Raw genomic sequence first — 19,972 nt, forward strand, 5'->3', positions numbered from 1 at the left:
CGTCTTGTGCATCAGGGGTAGGCGTTTTGTGCATCCGGAGTAGGCGTTTCGTCCATCAGGGGTAGGCGTTTTGTGCATCAGGGGTAGGGTTTTGTGCGTCAGGGGTAGGGTTTTGTGCATCAGGGGTAGCGGTTTTGTGCATCAGGGGTAGCGGTTTTGTGCATCAGGGGTAGTCGTTTTGTGCATCAGGGGTAGGCGTTTTGTGCATCAGGGGTAGGCGTTTTGTGCATCAGTGGTAGTCGTTTTGTGAATCAGGAGTAGGCGTCTTGTGCATCAGGGGTAGGCGTTTTGTGCATCCGGAGTAGGCGTTTTGTCCATCAGGGGTAGGCGTTTTGTGCATTAGAGGTAGGATTTTGTGCATCAGGGGTAGGGGTTTTGTGCATCAGGGGTAGGGGTTTTGTGCATCAGGGGTAGGGGTTTTGTGCATCAGGGGTAGAGGTTTGTGCAGCAGGGGTAGGGGTTTGTGCAGCATGGGTTTGTGCAGCTGGGGTAGAGGTTTTGTGCATCAGGGGTAGGGGTTTTGTGCGTCAGGGGTAGCGGTTTTGTGCATCAGGGATAGACCACTGCACACACAACAATCTGTGTGTGCATTTTTATTCTGGATCCTTCGTGCAAACGAGATCCTTTTTGTAGTAAAGCGAGAAAATAACGCATCGACTCCAAACTTGTTCTGTTGTCTTCTTTTATTTTCTAGAGTCTGCATCAAATAGTTGGAAAGCGATCTGTAACATGTTTCGGTGCATTTGGCACAGTGAAAGCCATTATGCAAATTGAGACCTCCGCGTCGCTGTAAAGAGCGCGGCTGCACAACTGCTAGAGTAAGCGTAGAGACGTTGCATTTTGTTATCGATCAAGAGGTTGAAGCTGTCGGTACCAGCACGCGGCTCGGTTCCAATTTGCAAGAACCTTTCGGATCCCGTTTGCACGAAGGATCCAGAATAGGAGATGCACACACAGGTTGTTGTGTGTACAGTGGCCTACCCCTGATGCACACAACCCCTACCTCTGATGCACAAAACCCCTACCCCTGATGCACAAAACCCCTACCCCTGATGCACAAAAACCCTACCCCTGATGCACAAAACCCCTACCCCTGATGCACAAAACCCCTACGCCTGATGCACAAAACCCTACCCTTGATGCACAAAACCCCTACCCCTGATGCACAAAACCCCTACCACTAATGCACAAAACCCCTACCCCTGATGCACAATACCCCTACCCCTGATGCACAAAACCCCTACCCCTGATGCACAAAACCCTTACCCGATAAAAACACCAACTACACAAATCACAACAAAGAACTCTCCAGAAAACAAGTCAATTATTGATTTTGATACACAAATAGCTAACATAATGCTCTGCTACTGTGTTTTGCACTGCATAGAGAATTACAAATGCTATTTTCAACACATTCGAAAGTGTGACCATCAATCATCAATCATCATGATTTATATTATTTTTACTTTTCACAGTATACAAAATGACCAATATGTAAATACATTGTCATTCAAGTTGTAGTGTTTACACTAGCATTCCTCTTGTTGTGACTATTGCTCTGACTGTGGCAAGAGCATTGAACAGAACATTCCACATCTGGTTCACCATCAATTTCCAACGTCCAGAAATTGTCACTGTCTCTAGTCAAAACACATTTTGGTGCAATATCATTGCTGCCATCAGACACAGGTAGCACTACTCTCCATTGGTCGAGAGAACAATATGGACAGTCTTCAAAAGTCTTAATTCTCCCACAATCAGTAAACGTCTGCATATATTTCAATATTACAGCTAAATACATATTCAAGTAAAACATTTTTTAGATCAAATAATTGTGATAAATATATCTTGCTTGATTTTATGAGCATGCATGATACTCCACAGTGTTCAACTGCCTCGTCGAGTGGAGTGACCCTCGCCAATACTTCCGGTATCTCTTTATGTGTTGTTTCTGATAGGACATATTTCAAATTGCATTCTCCCGATTCTGACCCAGGGTTTTCATTGTCCCCTGTTAGCTCGCTACCTTCCAGCACACAATATGCCGCCTCGACTGGTATGTGCAACACGTGCAGATTGTTGCCATCTCCTTCATCAGTGCTTGAAACATCATAACTAGCAACTATTAATTCATTATATTAGAGTTACCACTGGTTCAAGCAAACACAAGGTGTGTGTGTGTGTGTGTGTATATATATATATATATATATATATATATATATATATATATATATATATATATATATATATATATATACGTACAAACATATATTTGGGTTACTATGAGATAGACGCATTGAGGTTGGGGTTGGAAAAATTACAGTAGAATATAAACAATATATTTTTATATTCTACTACATCTAGTTTTCCCAACACCAACCTTAGCTAACGCAACTATCTCAAAGTAACCCATATATGTAATAACATATAGACATATACCGTTGAACGCAGAAGGTGATGTCAGTAATGCAGCTGTATTGTAGCATATGGCCTTGCAGAGGCTGCCCGTGCTGACTGCGATTTTCCACTGCAGTTCCGTCGTCTTGTCAATCACGGGAACGATTTCGCAGTGCGTTGTCACAACAGTAGGATCGATCACGGCCTGTCCGCCTCGGACGCAGAACATGCCGTTTTTGTAAACAATCGGGATCAAGATGCCTTCTGAGCACATGTTGGTCTCACAAACGTGATCCTGCTCGTGCTCGACGCCCAGCGTGCACTGTCCCAAACAGGAATAATCAGAAAAATGTTGAAAAGTAGTATCTCCGTCTTCCGTAGACGGGCAGCTTTCTTCGGCCTAAAAACCGTCAGAACAAATGCACGAAAATGGTACTTTCGATATCTAGTCTGGATCGTATGAAAGCAAACCTGTGCAGAAATGGTCATGACGAGGAAACTCCAAAAAATTGTAAAGATAACCGCTCTGCGACGCATTACTGACAACATCTTGAACTTTAATGTGTCCCAACAATTCCCAACTTTCAAGTACGATAGTACCAGGATAAAGATCACGTGCGCAAGGTCGTTAGAAGACGTTCTGTAGCTCATCAATTTATGGCATTGCATAGCACTAGGAATGAAAATCAAATAATTTTTTCAAGAAATCGTGTATATTGACATCTGCATATTCATTTAATTCGCTGGTTTTCTCTTCTCCATCAGCGGGCGTAGGAGTACTTTTGCGGAGCGCTACGAATCAGAAAGGAGTACGTGTACTCAAGGCGTAAGACTGGGCGTGGCCTCACATGCAAGTCGAAACTTTCTGTAACATCAAGTTCATCTCATCTAAGGTAAGAATCTGTAAATTAGTAAAATCGAACTAGTAGAACTCGGCTCATCGCCCCCGCAGGAGGATCGTGCAAAATCACGTGGTCGGGTACCGCGCCTCAAGACCGCGTGTACGGACGAATGCAATAGCTAGCTAAATACGAATTTGAGACTTGCTAGACCGTTATAGTAGCCACTGCTAGCAACAACATACTCCTTAGAAACGTTGCTAATATTTACCGAATCAAATCCTATGTCTTTATTAACGATTACTAGGAATTCCCCAAATCCGTTTAAATCCACATTAAAGGGTTCTCTTGTTTGGTGGCGGATCCAGAGGCGTTCCATGGTTTCCGTGGCAAACCCTGTTTGCTGACCGTTCCTCTATGCAGTGTACAGTGTACAGTGTATAGTGTACAGTGTATAGCGTACAGTACATGCATGGTATATGTTACCTTTCCTCTTGCAGTGTACAGTATACAGTGTACAGTGTGCTGTGTACAGTATAGCGTACAGTAGATACATGGTATATATGTTACCTTGGGAAAGTAGCTAGGTCGTTCAGTTCAAATATTATGGATAGTTCCTTCAAGTGGTGTTAGACTGTCACTAACTAGTAATAGGACTATAGATATGAGGCTCTCATAGGCATCTAAACTTGATTATGAGAGTGACACACCCTTTCCTTGAATGCAGTTTCATTTTCAAATTTTGGATCCGCCATCGCGGTTTCTATCCCAAACCTAGTCTCTAACAGTGTGATTATAATTATTATTACAGAATAACGGAGCATGGATACACTTGTGTTCGTCAATTTGCTACGGACAAAGTCAGTTGTCTGGACTCTCCTTGCTGTGACAACAAAAGGTATACGCCAAGTTTCAATATTTTTAGGTTTAGTATACATAATATGTCATCCTACTATAGCTCTCTCGATGGCCGCTACTCGAGACGTGTGCTCACGTTATGCAGACTGCTGGTCATGTACCCAACATGATTTCACTAAAGATATCCAAGCTGAAAAGACGTACGGTTGTGTGTGGTGTGATGTTTTTCCAAAGACAAGTGGAAGCTGCATGTCAAGACTAAGAAAACACGAGTGCATCTCCGCACCAACACAACTGTCCGATCAATGCAATGAGATAAGATCGCCCACTCTAATAGGTGCAATTCGTTTGATATCAATACCATTGTGTAATTCATTCGTTTGATTGCGTCATGTAGGAAACAACTGTAAACCATTTGTCACCAAAAATTACGCAATCCATATTGAAAACATCAGGTACAATGAATAATAAATTAATTATTTGTCTTTTGATGTACAATGTTAAGCTGACCACTAAGTCAATGTGCCCATGTCTTCTTGCAGTGGCGACATCTACGGGATTGTTCAGACCCTACCGGGTGTTGAAAACTTTGAAGTGTGGATCGGCATGTGTGGAAGCCTAAACGACACGCGCGTGCTGCGCAGATGCGGCCAACACGCGCCAATCGAGATAATCGAGACCGACAGCATCCTGACCACGCCCGACTCCAACGTCACCGACCGATGCTGGAACGTCGGTCAAACGATAGAAGACCCGTATGTGACTAACATCTCCAATCCGTCGGAAGGAATAATCCAAAACTACGGACAAGCCACCTGTTCGTCCGGTAATCGGACACAAATCGATGTCACGGTTGTCATCAAACCGGGGAGTTGCAAAGGTACCGCCGTTCAATCGACGGTCACTGGAGGAAACTTTGAAATCCTAAAATATTGCTCAGGAAAGGATGCGCGTCTTCAGATAGACGTCGAAAGCTCCGTTCTTTGTGAGAGAAATATAGAATGGCGCCTCTCGGCAAGAAAGACAACCATCAACTGCACCAAGACAAATACAGAAAAGCTACAATGCTCGATGTCGCCTAGAACCGATTCTACGTCACTAGACGCCTACAGTCCGCGCGTGTATAGAGACAGATTTCAAATTGTGAAGAGATTTTCAAATGACAGCAGTCTGGTCACACAGATGTCGATCGGTGAAGATTCCCGCGCTCCATCCGCATTTATTGTCGATACTCACAATGTGTGCAATCTGTCCATTTTCTATGTGTATCCTCAGGCTGCGCCTGAACGAGTTTTGATAAACAAGACGACGACGTTAGTCGTAAATGCTTGCGACAATACGGGAAGGGATGCGACCGTGACCATTGTCGTTGCGTCTGTGATCTCGGTAGTAACAGTGATTACTATTATTAGTGCAGCTCTCGTCTACAGATTCGTAATCAAAAGATCAAAGGGAGATCACAACACGGGGAAAGAAGGAAAAAATAGAAAGGCCGGAAATGCAATGCATAAGGGATCCTCTGCTTTGTCAGACCGAGAAAAGCAGAAGCTTCTCTTAGATAATTGTGTGCACTCAGACAATCAAGGTTACGGTAGTGCAAGCTCTAGAAATGGAGACGGTAACATAGATGTTGAAGAAATGCGGACCCTTCAACTTTGTGACGAAGACTAGTTACTGGTTTCACACATTTAGAAAAAAGATCTGCATTGTTGCATGTCTAGCAGACGTCGCTGTTGCCTGATGTAACAATACATCCCGTTTTGAGCAAAAACAAATATTGTGTAAATGTGTGGTCGTCGTTCATACACGTGAATACGTGGCATATAAAATTTATATGTGCATATAAATTCTTACACTGTCACTTGTATGCTTACAAAGCTTGCTTGTGAACCAAGACCGTGGCCAGGATTTTCTTGATAGGGTTTCTAAAGTTAACGACAACAACAGAAAGCAATATCAATGACATAAAGCGGTTTGGTTGTCATTCACTTACGAGCTAGTCGTAATTCAAGCCTGCTGATGTTGCATAATATCAAAATCTAACAATCTTCTTAGGCTTGGCTGTGAGGGTTAGGACTACAGTTGTGAGGTTTGGAGCTAAAGTTGTGAGGGTTAGGGCTAAAGTTGTAAGAGTTAGGGCTAAACTAAAGTTGAGGGTTAGGGCTGAAAGTGTGAGGGTCAGGGCAAAAGTTGCAAGGGTTATAGCTAAAGTTGTATGGGTTAGGATTAGAGTTGTGTAGGGTTAGAGTTGTGAAGGTTAACCCTCACAATTTTAGCCCTGACTCTCACAACTTTAGCCATAACCCTCACAACTGTAGCCCTAACCCTCACAACTTTAGCCCTAAACCTCACAACTATAGCCCTAGCCCTCACAACTTTAGCCCTCACAGGACTCTAATTCTAACCTTCACAATTCAAACCCTAACCCTCACAACTATAACCCTACCCCTCACCACTTTAGCCTTACCCTCACAACTGTAGTCCTAAAACTCACAACTGTAGCCCTAACCTTCACAACTTTAGCCCTAACCATCACAGGACTCTAATTCTAACTTTACAATTCAAACCCTAACCCTCACAACTCTATCCCTAAGCCTCACAACATTAGCCCTACGGTTAGACTTGAGGATTAGGGCCAGAGATGTAACCTAAATTACAGTTCTGGAAAAGAATCATTCGGCACTCGCACTAATAGTCACTTGCGTTAACACTAAAGTGACGCTTACCTTGTGGAGGTTTCCGGGCAACCTGCAAACATGCCTGGGTAAGCCACTGGTCCGGGAAACGCAAAAGCAGCGATGAACTCTCTCGCGTAGTCAAAAGCGTGCGAAAGGAGTTCAGTTAATCAAATATATTTAAAATCAATGTCTCACAATAATAAACAATAAAAATAAACACAAAAATTAGAAATTGTTTTATAATAGTAGTTTCATACATATGTTTAGAATTGATTAGAAATTTTTTTCACCTTAATAAAGGGATTCCAACAGAGCTACGTATGCCAACCAACTCAGCTTGTACTCTCTTCAGACTGTTAAAGAAGTCATCTCTGAAAGAAAAATTTAAATTTCTGGTAATTATTTCCGTCTCACTATAAGGTTACAATCAGCATTTCACAATATGTGACGCTAGTAACCATAATGTAACATTTTTAATAATAACATCGAAAATTCTGTCTACCTGTCTGCCTGTCTGTCTGTCTGTCTTGCCAGTCTAGTCTGTTTGACTGACTAGACAAATACATATATTTTTCAACATTGAAATCTATATACAGCACAACTAAGCAAGTCAACTTTCCTAATTGCACATAATACAAACTAAAAACCTACTCTGTCCGTCTGTCTTCAATACATGCATTTTCAACATTGAAATTAATCTGCATACAACACAATTAATAAATTTACAAAGTCTAATGTACCAATCACACATAACCACTAACAAACTAAAAAATCTCTGTCTGTTAATCTGTCTGTCGATGCATTCTGTCAGTCTGTCTGATGGTCTGTCTGTCATTTATTTCTTACATCAAACTATGATATAATTCTGCAAAGAACTACAGTAATACAACTAGACTAATGTTCATTGAAAGCTAACATTACAGCAAACTAAAACACTTACATATCACTTAGACTAATGAGGAAATACTGGGTGTTGAGAGAGTCAGGCCTCTCAGACCCACCACACAACATGCTAAGTTTCTTAGATATGACTTTAACATTACACTTCTGTAATTCTACAGAGAATCTTTTTCTCCAAAAGTCTAGAAATCCCGCAGCATTAGGTTTTCCTGCTTCATCTGATGAAAAGGCTGCCAGTTTCTGCAAAAAATTTCTCGCCTCTCCTCCTCATGATCCAAAATGTTCCATAGCCAGTGGAACGACTTTGACTACTGAGCATCCAGGCAGATTGTGTTGTTCGTACTTGGACATCTTTCTGGTTTCTCTTCGATTAGCTGCAACCCCTGTTGCCTCAGCAGAGCATGGGAAAACATCTGAGCTCCAAGGGTGTGTCAACGAGATGTCAAGATCAATATTAGCACCCGACCCAGCATCAAACATGATAATGTCAGGTCTACATTCAGAGTTAGTATACCTGTTTCTTGGCTCACGACAATGGTGAATTCGTAGACTTCTAAGGCACTCCGACCACACTCCAGCAATAGGCTCATGGGACCAAATAGGGCCTCCCCCTGTCTTGCAGGTAAGTAAGTGGTATCAACTGTCGTCTAGTAATGCATTGCAATTATTACAAGACTCTACCCATTTTGAAATGGTGATAGGAAGACCCAATCTCACACGGCACGGCAAGCAAAATTCGCAAGAGGTGAGTGCGAATCCGTATGAAGTTGGTAGTGCATGCAACTATGCGCCTGCGCACTTTCCTTGAAGGGAACGAAACCTTGCTTCATCTCTTGCAGTTGGAGCTGCATCAACCAGGTTTGAAAATCTTGGATGGATGCAGCTTCAGATAGCAAGGTAGGCTCCACAGATCTAGCCAAATGATCAAGTGTAGGAATATGACAATGTCTTAAAAGTAGCATTGAACTTTGCTGATCTTCTAATTTCTCGAGTTGGTCGCAAAGTTGGTCCTCTGAATGTGCAGCCTTAACACACGTTGTAGACACGAAGCTTGATGTACCAACTGGTATACCCAGAAAAATTGAACCATCAAGACTTACAGGAATTCCGTCAAAGCCAGTGAGATGAGTAACACTTGGACTAAAAACTTCACACTTGGTTTCAGAGACAGACAAATTGATAGTTGAAAAAGATTTTTGAGCATATTGAAAGCTGCAAGCACTTGGTCAGGACTACCCAGCAAGAAAACATCATCCAAGTATGCAAGCAAGGTGACTTCAGGGATGTTGTTTTGTATTTCAGATAAAATAGGATGAATTGTTGTCGCAAAAAGAACTGGTCTTAGTGGATCGCCTTGGTGGACTCATTCTTGAGATGGAATGACAATTGATGACAATCCTTGTAAATATATAAGAGAGCTAGAGTGACCATACATTTGTTGAATGTGACTGAACAAGTCAGGAAAGGCCTTAGACACTTCGTTTAACATATCACACCTACTGATTGAATTGAAAGCATTGCGAACATCTGACTTGAGAACGATCCAATCTTGATTAACTTTCAGCATCAGACCAATGTGGTGAGCAACAAGCTCAGTACCGTTCTGTGTTGAGACTCCATGCTGAATAGGTGTAAAATAATCAGCAAACGCTTCTTTCTTCTGTACACAAATTGCTCGAGCAGTAAGACGACGAAGTGCATCTCCAACAGCTATAGGACGAACATCTCCATTAGACTTTGGAAGAGTAATCAGTCTGGATGATGATATAAGCTTGACAATTTCAGGAGGCAATATACCCTTAGCTATAGCTGAACATGCAGAGAAAAGGCATTTTGCTGTGGTCTCATTATCAATCAATACTTTAAAGTGTTCAAAACGCCATCCAGAAGGTCCAACACCAGACCCACGACGAGATCTACGTACTGTATCATAGAAGTCATTTTCAGACAAGTTGATAGCTGCGCTGTGGGGCGTGTTTAATAGATCAATACTCTTGACCCTAGGAGGATGTTTTGACACCAGATTCTTAGCTGTATCCGCTGTAGATGGAGCCAGACCAGCGCTGGTAAGAACTATAGAGGCCCTTGATAGCTCTCCACAACGCACAAGCAGTAAAGCAGCTGCACGACGGGCCTCTTCGTTTCCTTAGTGGATTTTGCAGCAAGGGAGTCGTCCAAACAGACAAGCTCCTCCCACTTCCACGATAGGAATTTCTGATACACCTCCTTTACGTTCTTGATGACGTGCGCCCTCCTCTGACGAGAGGCGTAAGGATCAAGAATCATGTGAGGAATCAAAAAGAAAAGCTTCCCAGCTGAAACATCACTAGGATCATCTTAAATTCTTTGTAACGCCAGCGAACAGCAAGACTGGAAACATGAACGCACAGCTGGATATCTGTCTGTCTGTCTGTCTGTCTGTCTGTCAACAGCAACACTAGTACAACAGAACCACTACGGTCCTGAAGCATACAAATTACACTTGCTAATAAGTTTGTACGAGATCACTTTCGCATTGCATCGTTTAAGTGTCACTGAAATGATTGATCGCCACTTGGTCGTAATCTCGATCTCATTTCGTCTTCCTTCATCATCTTTGCCAGCTTGTCTGTCTGTCTGTGTGTCTGTCTGTCTGTCAATACTTTCTGTCCAACTGTCAATACAGTCTGTCTGTCAATGCAATCTGTCAGTCTGTTTCTACGTGAGCCTGTCTGTCTGTCTGTAAACATAATATCTCTTGAACAACTTAACATATCAATATGAAATTTCCTAATATAATAATCTGTTGCCAAAAATCCCAGAGGCCAGTTTGAAAATGGGTACCCTGGGCCCCGTTTGAAAGACTCCTAGAAGTAGGAATTAACTAAAATTGACACAGGAGTTGTGGGATCCCTAGCTTCAACACTGCTTTCAGTGAATAACATTACAACTATAATCTATATAACTTGCACCATATTTGTAACCTTGGATTTATTATTAATTGCCTGTTAACAATAGAAATTGATCAACAAGAATATCACGTCAAGTAAACAAGGAAAGGACCTCATGTTAACAATGTCATTGACATTAGCAATGATATAGAAATTTACTAAATTATCATTACAATGTGAACATTTTAATAAGTTTAAAAATAGAAATAATTCAAGAATTCTGTCTTAGTGTTACAGTGGTACAGTGCAAATTCAATCTACTAAACAAATCAATTAATTAATTTTCCAAACAACATACATTTGAATAGATTAATTTGCACTATGTCCATACCATACATACACTGGTATTCATTGAAATATATTTTTGCTGTCGATTACTGAAAGATTTCTATTATTGTTCATACTGTGTTTGTCTTCATGTCTGTTAGTGTCTTTATCTGTCTGTAAAACACTGTTTCTAAGAAGCTTGTAAAAAATTCGTAAAGTAAACAGATTTTATGAAGTAGGCAGCTAAATTTGTAGTTTATGACAAAATTGCATCAGATTACTAGTATAACAAAACCGACCACAAGAAACAAGAACCTGTCATATATTACAACGTAAACAGAATTGAGTTATATTAGTACGATATGTTATTAAAATATAAAAAGATGACAACCATCTTCGAAGCACCTGATTCACACTTGAGCAACACTGAGTAACTAGCCCACAATAAGCCTCAAAGTTGGACTGACACAATACTTCTTGCATGCTAGGGGTAGGCATGACAAACTAAGAGGAATTGCATAGCAAAAGTTGATATTCATAACTGTCCCTGTCAGCAGCAGTTCTACTTCCCGAAGTACCACAAACAAATCTTGACTGCTTTTTGAAAACACACCCAATCAGAGACTCTTACCCAAAATGTCTCAGCCCTGGGTTGAATTATTATACCAAGTACAGGTGTAGGAACCATGGGTCTAAGAGCTACGGCACCCAATTATTATTCTTTGATGCATCACTCCAATAAACTGCAATTCTGCTGAACAAGATTTTACTGATTGGCCCTATTAAAACTTTCTACATCTAAGTGTTGTCTCCCAAAATACATGTAGAAAAGTATCGATTTTAACTAGAGTAATTTATTAAATTTGAAAATCAAATAATCAGTTTATCATAACACACATTGAACTTGAAATAACTTAGAGAACTAAATAGGCAATCTGACGTATAGTTGAAAGTGTCCTGACAGTTGACATCAACTAATACTTACAAATAGTATGCAATGACGTAATAATACATCTTAATTAATTAATCAATATATGAGTAAAGTCTAATATTTACCACCAAGTTATAAGTAATTAAAGTATAACTTGTAAGGGCTATGCCCTCTACAAATTCTGTATATTACTCGTAGACCTGTAACTCTATCTCATCAGATCTGTAAAAATCTATCTCATATATATCAAGATCTCCTAGTTACTTCTCACTTGACAAAACCTGGTCAGTCTTTCTTTTCCTATTATAGACCACAAATTTGTCCTAAATTCTTAATTGCTACAGATGAAAAAGCCTTTCACAGCCAGCCAGCTCTGCCAACACCAGGGGTGATCAGAACTAAAACCACAGGGACCATGCACACGGAGACAAAATATTAAGAGAAGTAAAGCCAAACTGAAAGGATGTCACTTATTCATTATGTAATGTACAGACGAATGAGACCCTCGTCCTTTGTCTGTTACAAGTGTTTCAAATTCAACCGTTTGAGTGACCAAAAAGGCAAGAAAGTTGCAGTATACATCCTATTTTCAAGCCATATTGTGGTCAATGATTCCATGCAGTTAGGAAAGAACATGATTGAGTAAGGTATCCCGAACTGTTACGGAACATCCAACAAAGTTACCACTGATCTATGTTTTATGGATATGAAAGTAAACCGTAACCTAGAATAAAACAGAACACGCCCACACATTCAATCAGGTCATTGTGATTTCCTCATGATCATGCATGATTCCCCGTAGTTACGCCACTATCTGGCAATCATCTACATTACTAAATTACCTTGAGGTTCGCGGAAATCTCTAGAAAGACGCTTAGCATTCAAGACTCCTAGCAACAAGATCAGTAACGACGATGATCAAGATTTGACAAAGTTCCCGGACATCCAGCAACAAAGCGTCAACTGTCTTCTTGACACAGACCAAACAGAAATTAGCACAGATGACTCAGCTAAGCGGTACGTTATTACAATGTTATCGAGATCAACACAGCAGAAATACAATCACGCCCGTCGATATTGGCTATCCAACAAATAATCTCGGTCACTAGCGTCTGCTTGATCTAAGTAGTCTGGTCCATTGTTCAATCACAGTAAACGTCTTCTCTATAGAGCCTATCCACTGCCAATCACCCCTCACAGCCGGTCAGGCTCGTTTACCAAACCGGTTCAAACATAAGGTCGGATCTCCGGAAGCCACACAGCTAGGGAAAATCCCTGCTAATTTCGTTGCAGGAAGCCAACAGTGACGTCCCACCTAACTTCTGTATGGCTCCACACCGTCAATCACAAGATGATTTGAGGCTAGGTTGGCATCCGCGAAAACCATAAATTTGGTCGGTGTCGTTTAGGTTCGTCATTCGAAGAGAGAAAAGTCTTTCTTGCCATCTCGACGCTCAAATCCCGTAGAATCCCAGTAATTATCCTCGAACGGATGTGGGTGGTACTACACGCCTTCTGAGAAGCGTGTCGTAACAATGACAGTTGTAAATATCGGAGTCACGCATTGAGCTACACCAGAGCCCTCCCGCGCCATGGCAGCGTTGTTTTTGGTCGTCGTCGTCGCGTGTCGATGCTTCACGCACGGCTTCGTCTACGACCGGTTCTCAGACGACGAGACGGACACGGACACACGTGACGTGGCGAGTGGCAGCGGCCTGTTTGCAGACGGCGAGAACGTGCCCGCAAACGACAGCAGGGAGAACTCTAAGATGCCGGTTAGAATTAAGTTAATACAAAAGAAGATGGACCTCCCAACCAACGACACTATGGGAAACTCTACAGGGTCGGGCATTACGCGAGTAGAAAACGAAACGAACATCCCGACAAACGACAGCAAAAGCGACGACGACGCTAAGATTATCCTCATAAAAGAGGAGTACAGACCACAGAGCGACGAGCCTCCGGCTGCGAGGATGAGGACGACAGACAGTGATTTCATGCACTGGTACCGGTCCCTGCTGCGTCCCACTCGACCTCCATGCTCAACTCGGAATATCACACTCAACACCGAACATATCAACTGGGTGGGAATGGTCTTGAGAGATGTCCGTAGCGGGAAAATGCGTCGAGTCCGGCAGATCATACTCCCGTTCAAGAGCTTCAATCTGACGGTCTGCGACGGCACCTGCAGGGGGAAGGACATCGAAAGTCGAGTTCGATTCCGGGGACTCAACCCGAAGCTCTTGGCTCGCCTTGACAACGACGTTGCCGTGAAACTGGGACTAGAGACGTCGCCGTGCTGCGTGCCGGCAGAAACGACGCCTCTGACGCTAGAGATTCGTACAAACTATGTAACTGAACAGGGAAACCTTAGCTATGGAATAGTCGAAGGGCTCAAGAACGCGGTCAGATGCATGTGCATGTGAGCAATACTATCAGTAGCAGAGGAAGCCGGACTGAGACACACCGTGCAGACACCAACGGATCCTCTTGCTGTAGATGAGTACTGATAGATAGTAGAAGAATAACAATGCGATAGGGTATAGCGTGTAACTTTTCGAGCGCTGGTTGCTTGCTGAAAAATTTTGCTCTTTTGTAGACAGTAATATCTTTCTAGACTTATACATAAACGGTATTAATCATCTGCGGATGTATGCATGGAGTTAGCTTTAGCTGTACGTACGAGTTGAGGTTGTCAAACCGGTAGATTTAGTTGGGTAGTAGAGCTAGAATAGAGTTACTCTAGACTAACACTAATACATTTGCCTTTGTTTCTTTACTCTAAACGGAAAATGCTTGGACTTGCTTCTTACAGGAAACGGATATCCTCGACTTTGTTTGTTTGCACTGCGGCTTCGCTATCGCGCAGCGTCTATCTCTTCTAGGAGTATTGATAGCGTCGTCGTTAGTCCGCCAGTTGTAAATAAACATCGATATGTTGGCCTGTGGCCCAGTAGTTGACCCCCTTGACCGCCCTCATTGTCCCATTTCGTGTATGAGCGACTGCATGGATAGTTAAGTGAGAAAGTCGGCTAGTTGGAAATCTAGAAGTCTACGACGGAAACTCGCTTGAAGTTGGGGTACTGAGCGAGTTGACTGGCGACTGACTTAGACCGTAGCCTGGGGTGGTCTATGGAAGTACGCGCGGGCGGATAGGAACGCGATAAATTTGCTATGGAGCTCTAGGAGTCCATCCGGTTTAATAATTCAGTGGTGTACTTACGTCATCAGAGTTATTGTAACCCAATGCAAGCTATTAAAAGTAGAAATAACATTGTTCACAGAGACTGATACTGATTTGGAAATAAGATAATAAAGTAATTAATGATAATCTACAAATAATATAATGTGTACACGCAATAGAATAACCTTGAATTTATTAGATAATTTGGTGTGAAGAGAACTGGAATCAATTTTCATGGGTACAGACTTGCTGTAGACTTGTACTGTTATGGACCTCGATTATAATCTCAGGCACATCATTTGTAACTGTCACTATTTATTAGACAATATTCACTGATTGGATTGTACTTCTACACTCTTAGTATATTAATTAAGTTACAATTGTCTTTGCATGAGCATGAAGTTTGGTCTACTCATTCGACTTGAGCTGTCACATTTGTGACGCTTGAAGCCTCCAGATATTCTGGGGCTAGACGTTCTTGTACAGTTGAAACAAACTCTAGCAGGTTGTAGACGTATCTAAAAAAATTCATTTCCTGTTTCTTTTTCTCTTGTTCTTTTTATACAATATGTTGTTGCTTCTTTGACTCAAAGGGGCTGTACACTTACTGCCATACTATACTTTTCTAGTTTGTGCTGTCTCATGCCAATTTGTTCACATACTAAGTTCCTTTAGGTCTTTGTGTATTCCATCTTTCTAGGGTAACTTCAAGCTATGAAAACGTCTTTCTGCTGGTAACAACACACACACACACACACACACACACACACACACACACACACACACACACACACACACACACACACACACACACACACACACACACATTTTTGTTTCAAGTAAAGAACATAACAACTCTCCAGATAAAAAAGGGAGAAAATCAAGTGTATAGTCTCACCCACCATTTTGTGCAGAAAGTCCAAATGACTATGAGAACAGCATACATAATAAATGCATATGCACGTGTACACATCTGTAACTTATGTCCTACGTACATACCTACATTTATACTATTACACCTCCAAATTTCTTATATCCCAATATACTATGAACCTTCAAGAAGCAATTAAGTCGTTGTACCCAATCTATTCCTTTCCTTCCGTTAATTACACTGCACTGTTATAGTCCAAGACAGCTGTGGAAACACAATAACTAATTAATTAATATGTTCACTAATCTAATCTGCATGAAATTTTTAAACTTTTACTCCTGCAAGACTCACCCCTCTAAAACTATTAGTGCCACATAAGTCAGATCTACCAATTAACAAGCTCTAATCATGCTACTCAATCAGTCTACACGCGTGATTTGGGATCAATAAACAGCAAGGCTTCTATTTATAAACATTGCACTATGCACCCGGTGACAGCTGATTTCTAAGTTGTTTAGCCCATAGTTCGTTAGTGTGTAAAAATGTGTTTACTCAATGGTTATAGTTCTAGGAGGAGATGATGAACTGGAAGCCACAAGAACTAGTGGGCGGGGCATTGTAAAGTGGAGCTGGATTGTAGTGCAACGGATATGGATCTCTTATCTCAATTTGTTTACCATGCGGTTTCGTTCTCGTGTAACCTGGGATCCTATCCACGATACTATCGCAGAAACGTGCAACGCGGAAATGAAATAAAACATAGTTGACTTGGCCGGTAGCCCAGACTACATGAACTCCATCTGGCAATCTGTTTTGTGTCTCTGCCAGGCGTCACTGAAATAGCAGACCTCATGTGGTGGTGGGAGAAATATATCAGAGAGTGAGATCGGAATTCAGAATGTCAATGACCAGAGGCCAGTGTGCAGATAGACTAGTGGTTGTGTGAACAGTAGTTGCATGAGGGTGGTCTTGTGCTGTTAGGACAGGGAGGATTGGATGAGGTGACAATGTTGTGACAATGTTCAGGCTTGAAAGTGTGTCTTGATTTCCTTGTTAGCTATATGTAGCTAGTTAACTCTAGGCATTGGGTGTGTGAGGTTGCAGTAATTTGCACTCCTTAGTGCCAATCACTGTCTAACAAGCAATTGATAAGAAAAACTATTCTAGAGTGTTACCAATGTCTGAATGCAGACAAGGCGCTAGATCACTTCAGGTTTGTTTGTTAAGGCATTAGTTTGATATAAGGCTCTGCCTTTTCTCTCTAAAGCAAGATGGAAACCCATAGTATACCCACCCGGTACATGTTGTGTGCACCAGCATGGTGTAATGACACATCCGGGAATGATGTAGGCGGTGCTTAGAGTGATACCGTACCAACTATAGTCACTCTGAACTATGTCACCTTTCGAACTCCGTAGTTTTAACGGTATATCGAATGGAAAGACATCCTCATAGGTATTTACAAAACCAGCCTATGCTTTATATAACTTCCAACATAGAGACCACAGTGGCTGATCCAAATATCTCCCTAAAGATGTGCTCAGGTGATTACATATTAAGTCAATCACTATGACGTCAAACCCTAATGCCGTGTTTTTAATAGAATGTTAACTGCACATTACTCAATACAGAATAAGTTTGTAAGTTCAATGCTATCAAAAACACGAAGCACTAAAGTAACTGGTTTTCGTTAAAATAAAGCCAGACCAGAATCAGAGATACTGAAAATAGGGTGACCTTCTGAATACGCCAATATACCAACCCTTGGCAGCAGACACCTACTTCCATCTAGGGGTTTTGTTTTATAATACATTTGCTGATATCAATTGTTTGGTATGTGCTCCTAGTAAAGAACACTTATTGACTACAAATGTTTAGTGCAAGTGAGCCGGGATTCTTTCCTAGATTCAAAGGCCACAAACCAAGCATTATGACCACTCTACATCAAGAAAGGGGGCAACTACTTAATTTACAGCCAAGTCTAGTACGCAAGCCAAAATAGGTCAGCCGTCGTTAAAACAAAGGCAAATACAACTGTAAGGCGCGGTACCCTATAGTGTGCTTGTAACTTTCTGTGCAGACCAAGAAGATAGCTAGATAGCTGCGTGCTGAAATAACTGTCACAAACATGAATGTCACTATTAAAGCTACTTCTGTAACTAAACGTTTTCAAATCACATGTACAAAGTGCCAAGCTTCAAATTGAATCTTGCCTACTAAGGCAACGCTAACCAGCTAACCAGCTACACCAGCTAACGCTATTGCAATGCTGTGGTAGCTCAAGGTATGGAGATCCTGCAAGCGTAGCTTATTGCCTTGTCGCTATATTTCGGATCGACTACATCTGTCGAAGGTCATGTCACGTCCGTCCAATCAGAAAGCACTTGACGTCCACTTCAAACGCGATCAAACAGAATAAAACCTCTGCATGCGTGCAATACTCCTTTGGTACATTGTTTGAACTTGTAATAATTCTATGGCAGGATAAAGTCTGCCGGAGAGTTAAATCTCCCTTTTATCGTCGTTTGGAAACAAATCCTTTCATGGTTATTTGCTATAGAATCAATAAAGAAGCATTCCAAAATCACTGAAAGTTTCCATATTTCATATTTCTATATGAGTAACCTTCTACAGTTTCATATGTCAGCCATCTAAATTTCAATGGCATTCTGTAGGCAATTGACATAGCTTAGATCTCTTATTAGACTACAAAAGACACTGATCCACAGATCACAGAACAGTCTCAATCCTGCATGGAGGCTGCTTTAGAAATACAGTAGATGGTAAAGCAGAATGCCTAGATGTGATAGTAGCCTTTTTTCTGTCCATAGACCAAAAATGGGAGATGCTTTTCATCACAACACGCACGCACGCGTGTTTAACAATATCCCTGTTCAAAAAGCGTTAGTAAATCGACCACTAGTTCCCTAGTTCAGACACTGCTCGGAGAGAGTGAAAATTCTTCCTGTGTAGCCGCTGATGGGTTCCCTCATCCCTCCTCTCTTTAGGTCCCCACAAGACCGGCCTTTAGCAGCGGCAAGCAGCTTCATTTCCGTATTTTTCGTATAAATGTATTGTCAGCAAAAATTGCTTGAAATTTTTGACTCAGCAACTAGACATTCATGCATTATGGTAACCGTTGAGTCCGTTCAAAACCAAGCATCAGGGCAACTCTTCAGTACAGCAGACGGCGCTAAACGATTAGCGCACGGTATAGCGTCTCAGTCTGCAACCGCAAATATTAACAACAACACATCAGCCATCCGGAAGCTACAGCCACAAATACAACCGTAAGATACGATAGTATGAAACTCATAGTAATTTCCTTTACTCTTGAAGCCACGATATTCATGTAGTACCGCGCAATGGGAATGCAGACAGTCTTTTAGTTTGGTCGCGCATTTGGTCATGATGAACATGTAATAAGATAGATGTCATGCTTTTAACATGAACGCGTGTTCACTAAAATTTATAGCATGACAAACAGGCAATAAATCCTAGAACTACCGAAAGCTTCGTACGGCACATCTTGCAGCATAATGATATATGTTGATTGTTGTTGCATAAAACAAAAACAAAAAACTACATAACTCCAATACACACACACAACTGCCACAAATCACACATGTAAGTCTGTTGAAAAAGGCAAACGTTCAAAGCTGCAAGTTTAAAAACCTCTGCTTTCGAGGCTACAGGCTAGAAAACGCTGTCGTTAGTTTCCATTGTTCTGACGGGCTGCGGCTTCGGAAAAACGGCGAATGTACCTTAATGCGTCGTCATAATACTTGCTATCGTACTTCACTTGCCAGAGTTCGCATTCCTTTGTCAAGTAACAGTACATGACGTCCACTTCCATCATAATGAGATAAAATTGGAAATTCTCTATACTTGGAATATCCGTTTTTGTTGTGCAAATCTTAAACATGTATTGCCCCGTTCGTTGAATCATGCCCGAAAGAAAAATCTCCCAATTTCCGTCGTCATAAATGCGTCGTTTGACCTTCTTGTTTTGCAAGCCCATGGCATCGACAAAAAACCTTGCTTTGTCCTTCTTCTCCACTCTCGTGGCTGCACTTTTGGCGTACTGTTTTGTTGCTTTTAGAACTTGATCACTCGC

The 19,972-nt window shown here is 41.6% G+C and overlaps 4 protein-coding genes and 1 long non-coding RNA gene across 5 annotated transcripts in view; 2 read left to right on the forward strand and 3 right to left on the reverse strand.

Moving 5' to 3' along the window:
- Nucleotides 1–1,312: 1,312 nt before the first annotated feature.
- On the reverse strand, nucleotides 1,313–6,229 carry LOC134188883 (uncharacterized). Its single transcript, XM_062657089.1, has 6 exons — nucleotides 6,088–6,229; nucleotides 5,949–6,019; nucleotides 2,869–3,189; nucleotides 2,440–2,797; nucleotides 1,853–2,122; nucleotides 1,313–1,791 (listed from the first exon to the last, which is right to left on the reverse strand). Exons 3-6 carry the CDS (start codon nucleotides 3,064–3,066, stop codon nucleotides 1,511–1,513), a joined length of 1,107 nt encoding a protein of 368 aa, XP_062513073.1. The 5' UTR covers nucleotides 3,067–3,189; nucleotides 5,949–6,019; nucleotides 6,088–6,229; the 3' UTR covers nucleotides 1,313–1,510.
- Nucleotides 3,187–6,127, forward strand: LOC134188882 (uncharacterized). Its single transcript, XM_062657088.1, has 5 exons — nucleotides 3,187–3,290; nucleotides 4,048–4,134; nucleotides 4,195–4,431; nucleotides 4,492–4,549; nucleotides 4,637–6,127. Exons 2-5 carry the CDS (start codon nucleotides 4,059–4,061, stop codon nucleotides 5,763–5,765), a joined length of 1,500 nt encoding a protein of 499 aa, XP_062513072.1. The 5' UTR covers nucleotides 3,187–3,290; nucleotides 4,048–4,058; the 3' UTR covers nucleotides 5,766–6,127.
- Nucleotides 6,230–6,377: 148 nt separating the features above from the next.
- LOC134188885 (uncharacterized) lies at nucleotides 6,378–12,973 on the reverse strand. Its single transcript, XR_009971402.1, has 3 exons — nucleotides 12,830–12,973; nucleotides 12,643–12,767; nucleotides 6,378–7,143 (listed from the first exon to the last, which is right to left on the reverse strand). It is a non-coding gene; the product is annotated as an uncharacterized LOC134188885 (long non-coding RNA).
- A 407-nt stretch (nucleotides 12,974–13,380) lies between these two features.
- Nucleotides 13,381–14,607, forward strand: LOC134188906 (uncharacterized). The gene has a single exon (XM_062657113.1). The coding sequence runs from the start codon at nucleotides 13,393–13,395 to the stop codon at nucleotides 14,224–14,226; it is 834 nt and encodes a 277-aa protein (XP_062513097.1). The 5' UTR covers nucleotides 13,381–13,392; the 3' UTR covers nucleotides 14,227–14,607.
- A 4,790-nt stretch (nucleotides 14,608–19,397) lies between these two features.
- LOC134188766 (uncharacterized) overlaps nucleotides 19,398–19,972 on the reverse strand; it is a 10,758-nt gene continuing 10,183 nt past the window's right edge. The window contains exon 11 of the mRNA XM_062656958.1: nucleotides 19,398–19,972. This exon is cut by the window's right edge and continues 129 nt beyond it. Coding sequence (XP_062512942.1) covers nucleotides 19,568–19,972 — 405 coding nt within the window. The 3' untranslated portion in view covers nucleotides 19,398–19,567.

The sequence above is a fragment of the Corticium candelabrum genome, chromosome 13 (genome assembly GCF_963422355.1).
Source record: "Corticium candelabrum chromosome 13, ooCorCand1.1, whole genome shotgun sequence".
In the NCBI taxonomy this organism is placed as follows: domain Eukaryota; kingdom Metazoa; phylum Porifera; class Homoscleromorpha; order Homosclerophorida; family Plakinidae; genus Corticium; species Corticium candelabrum.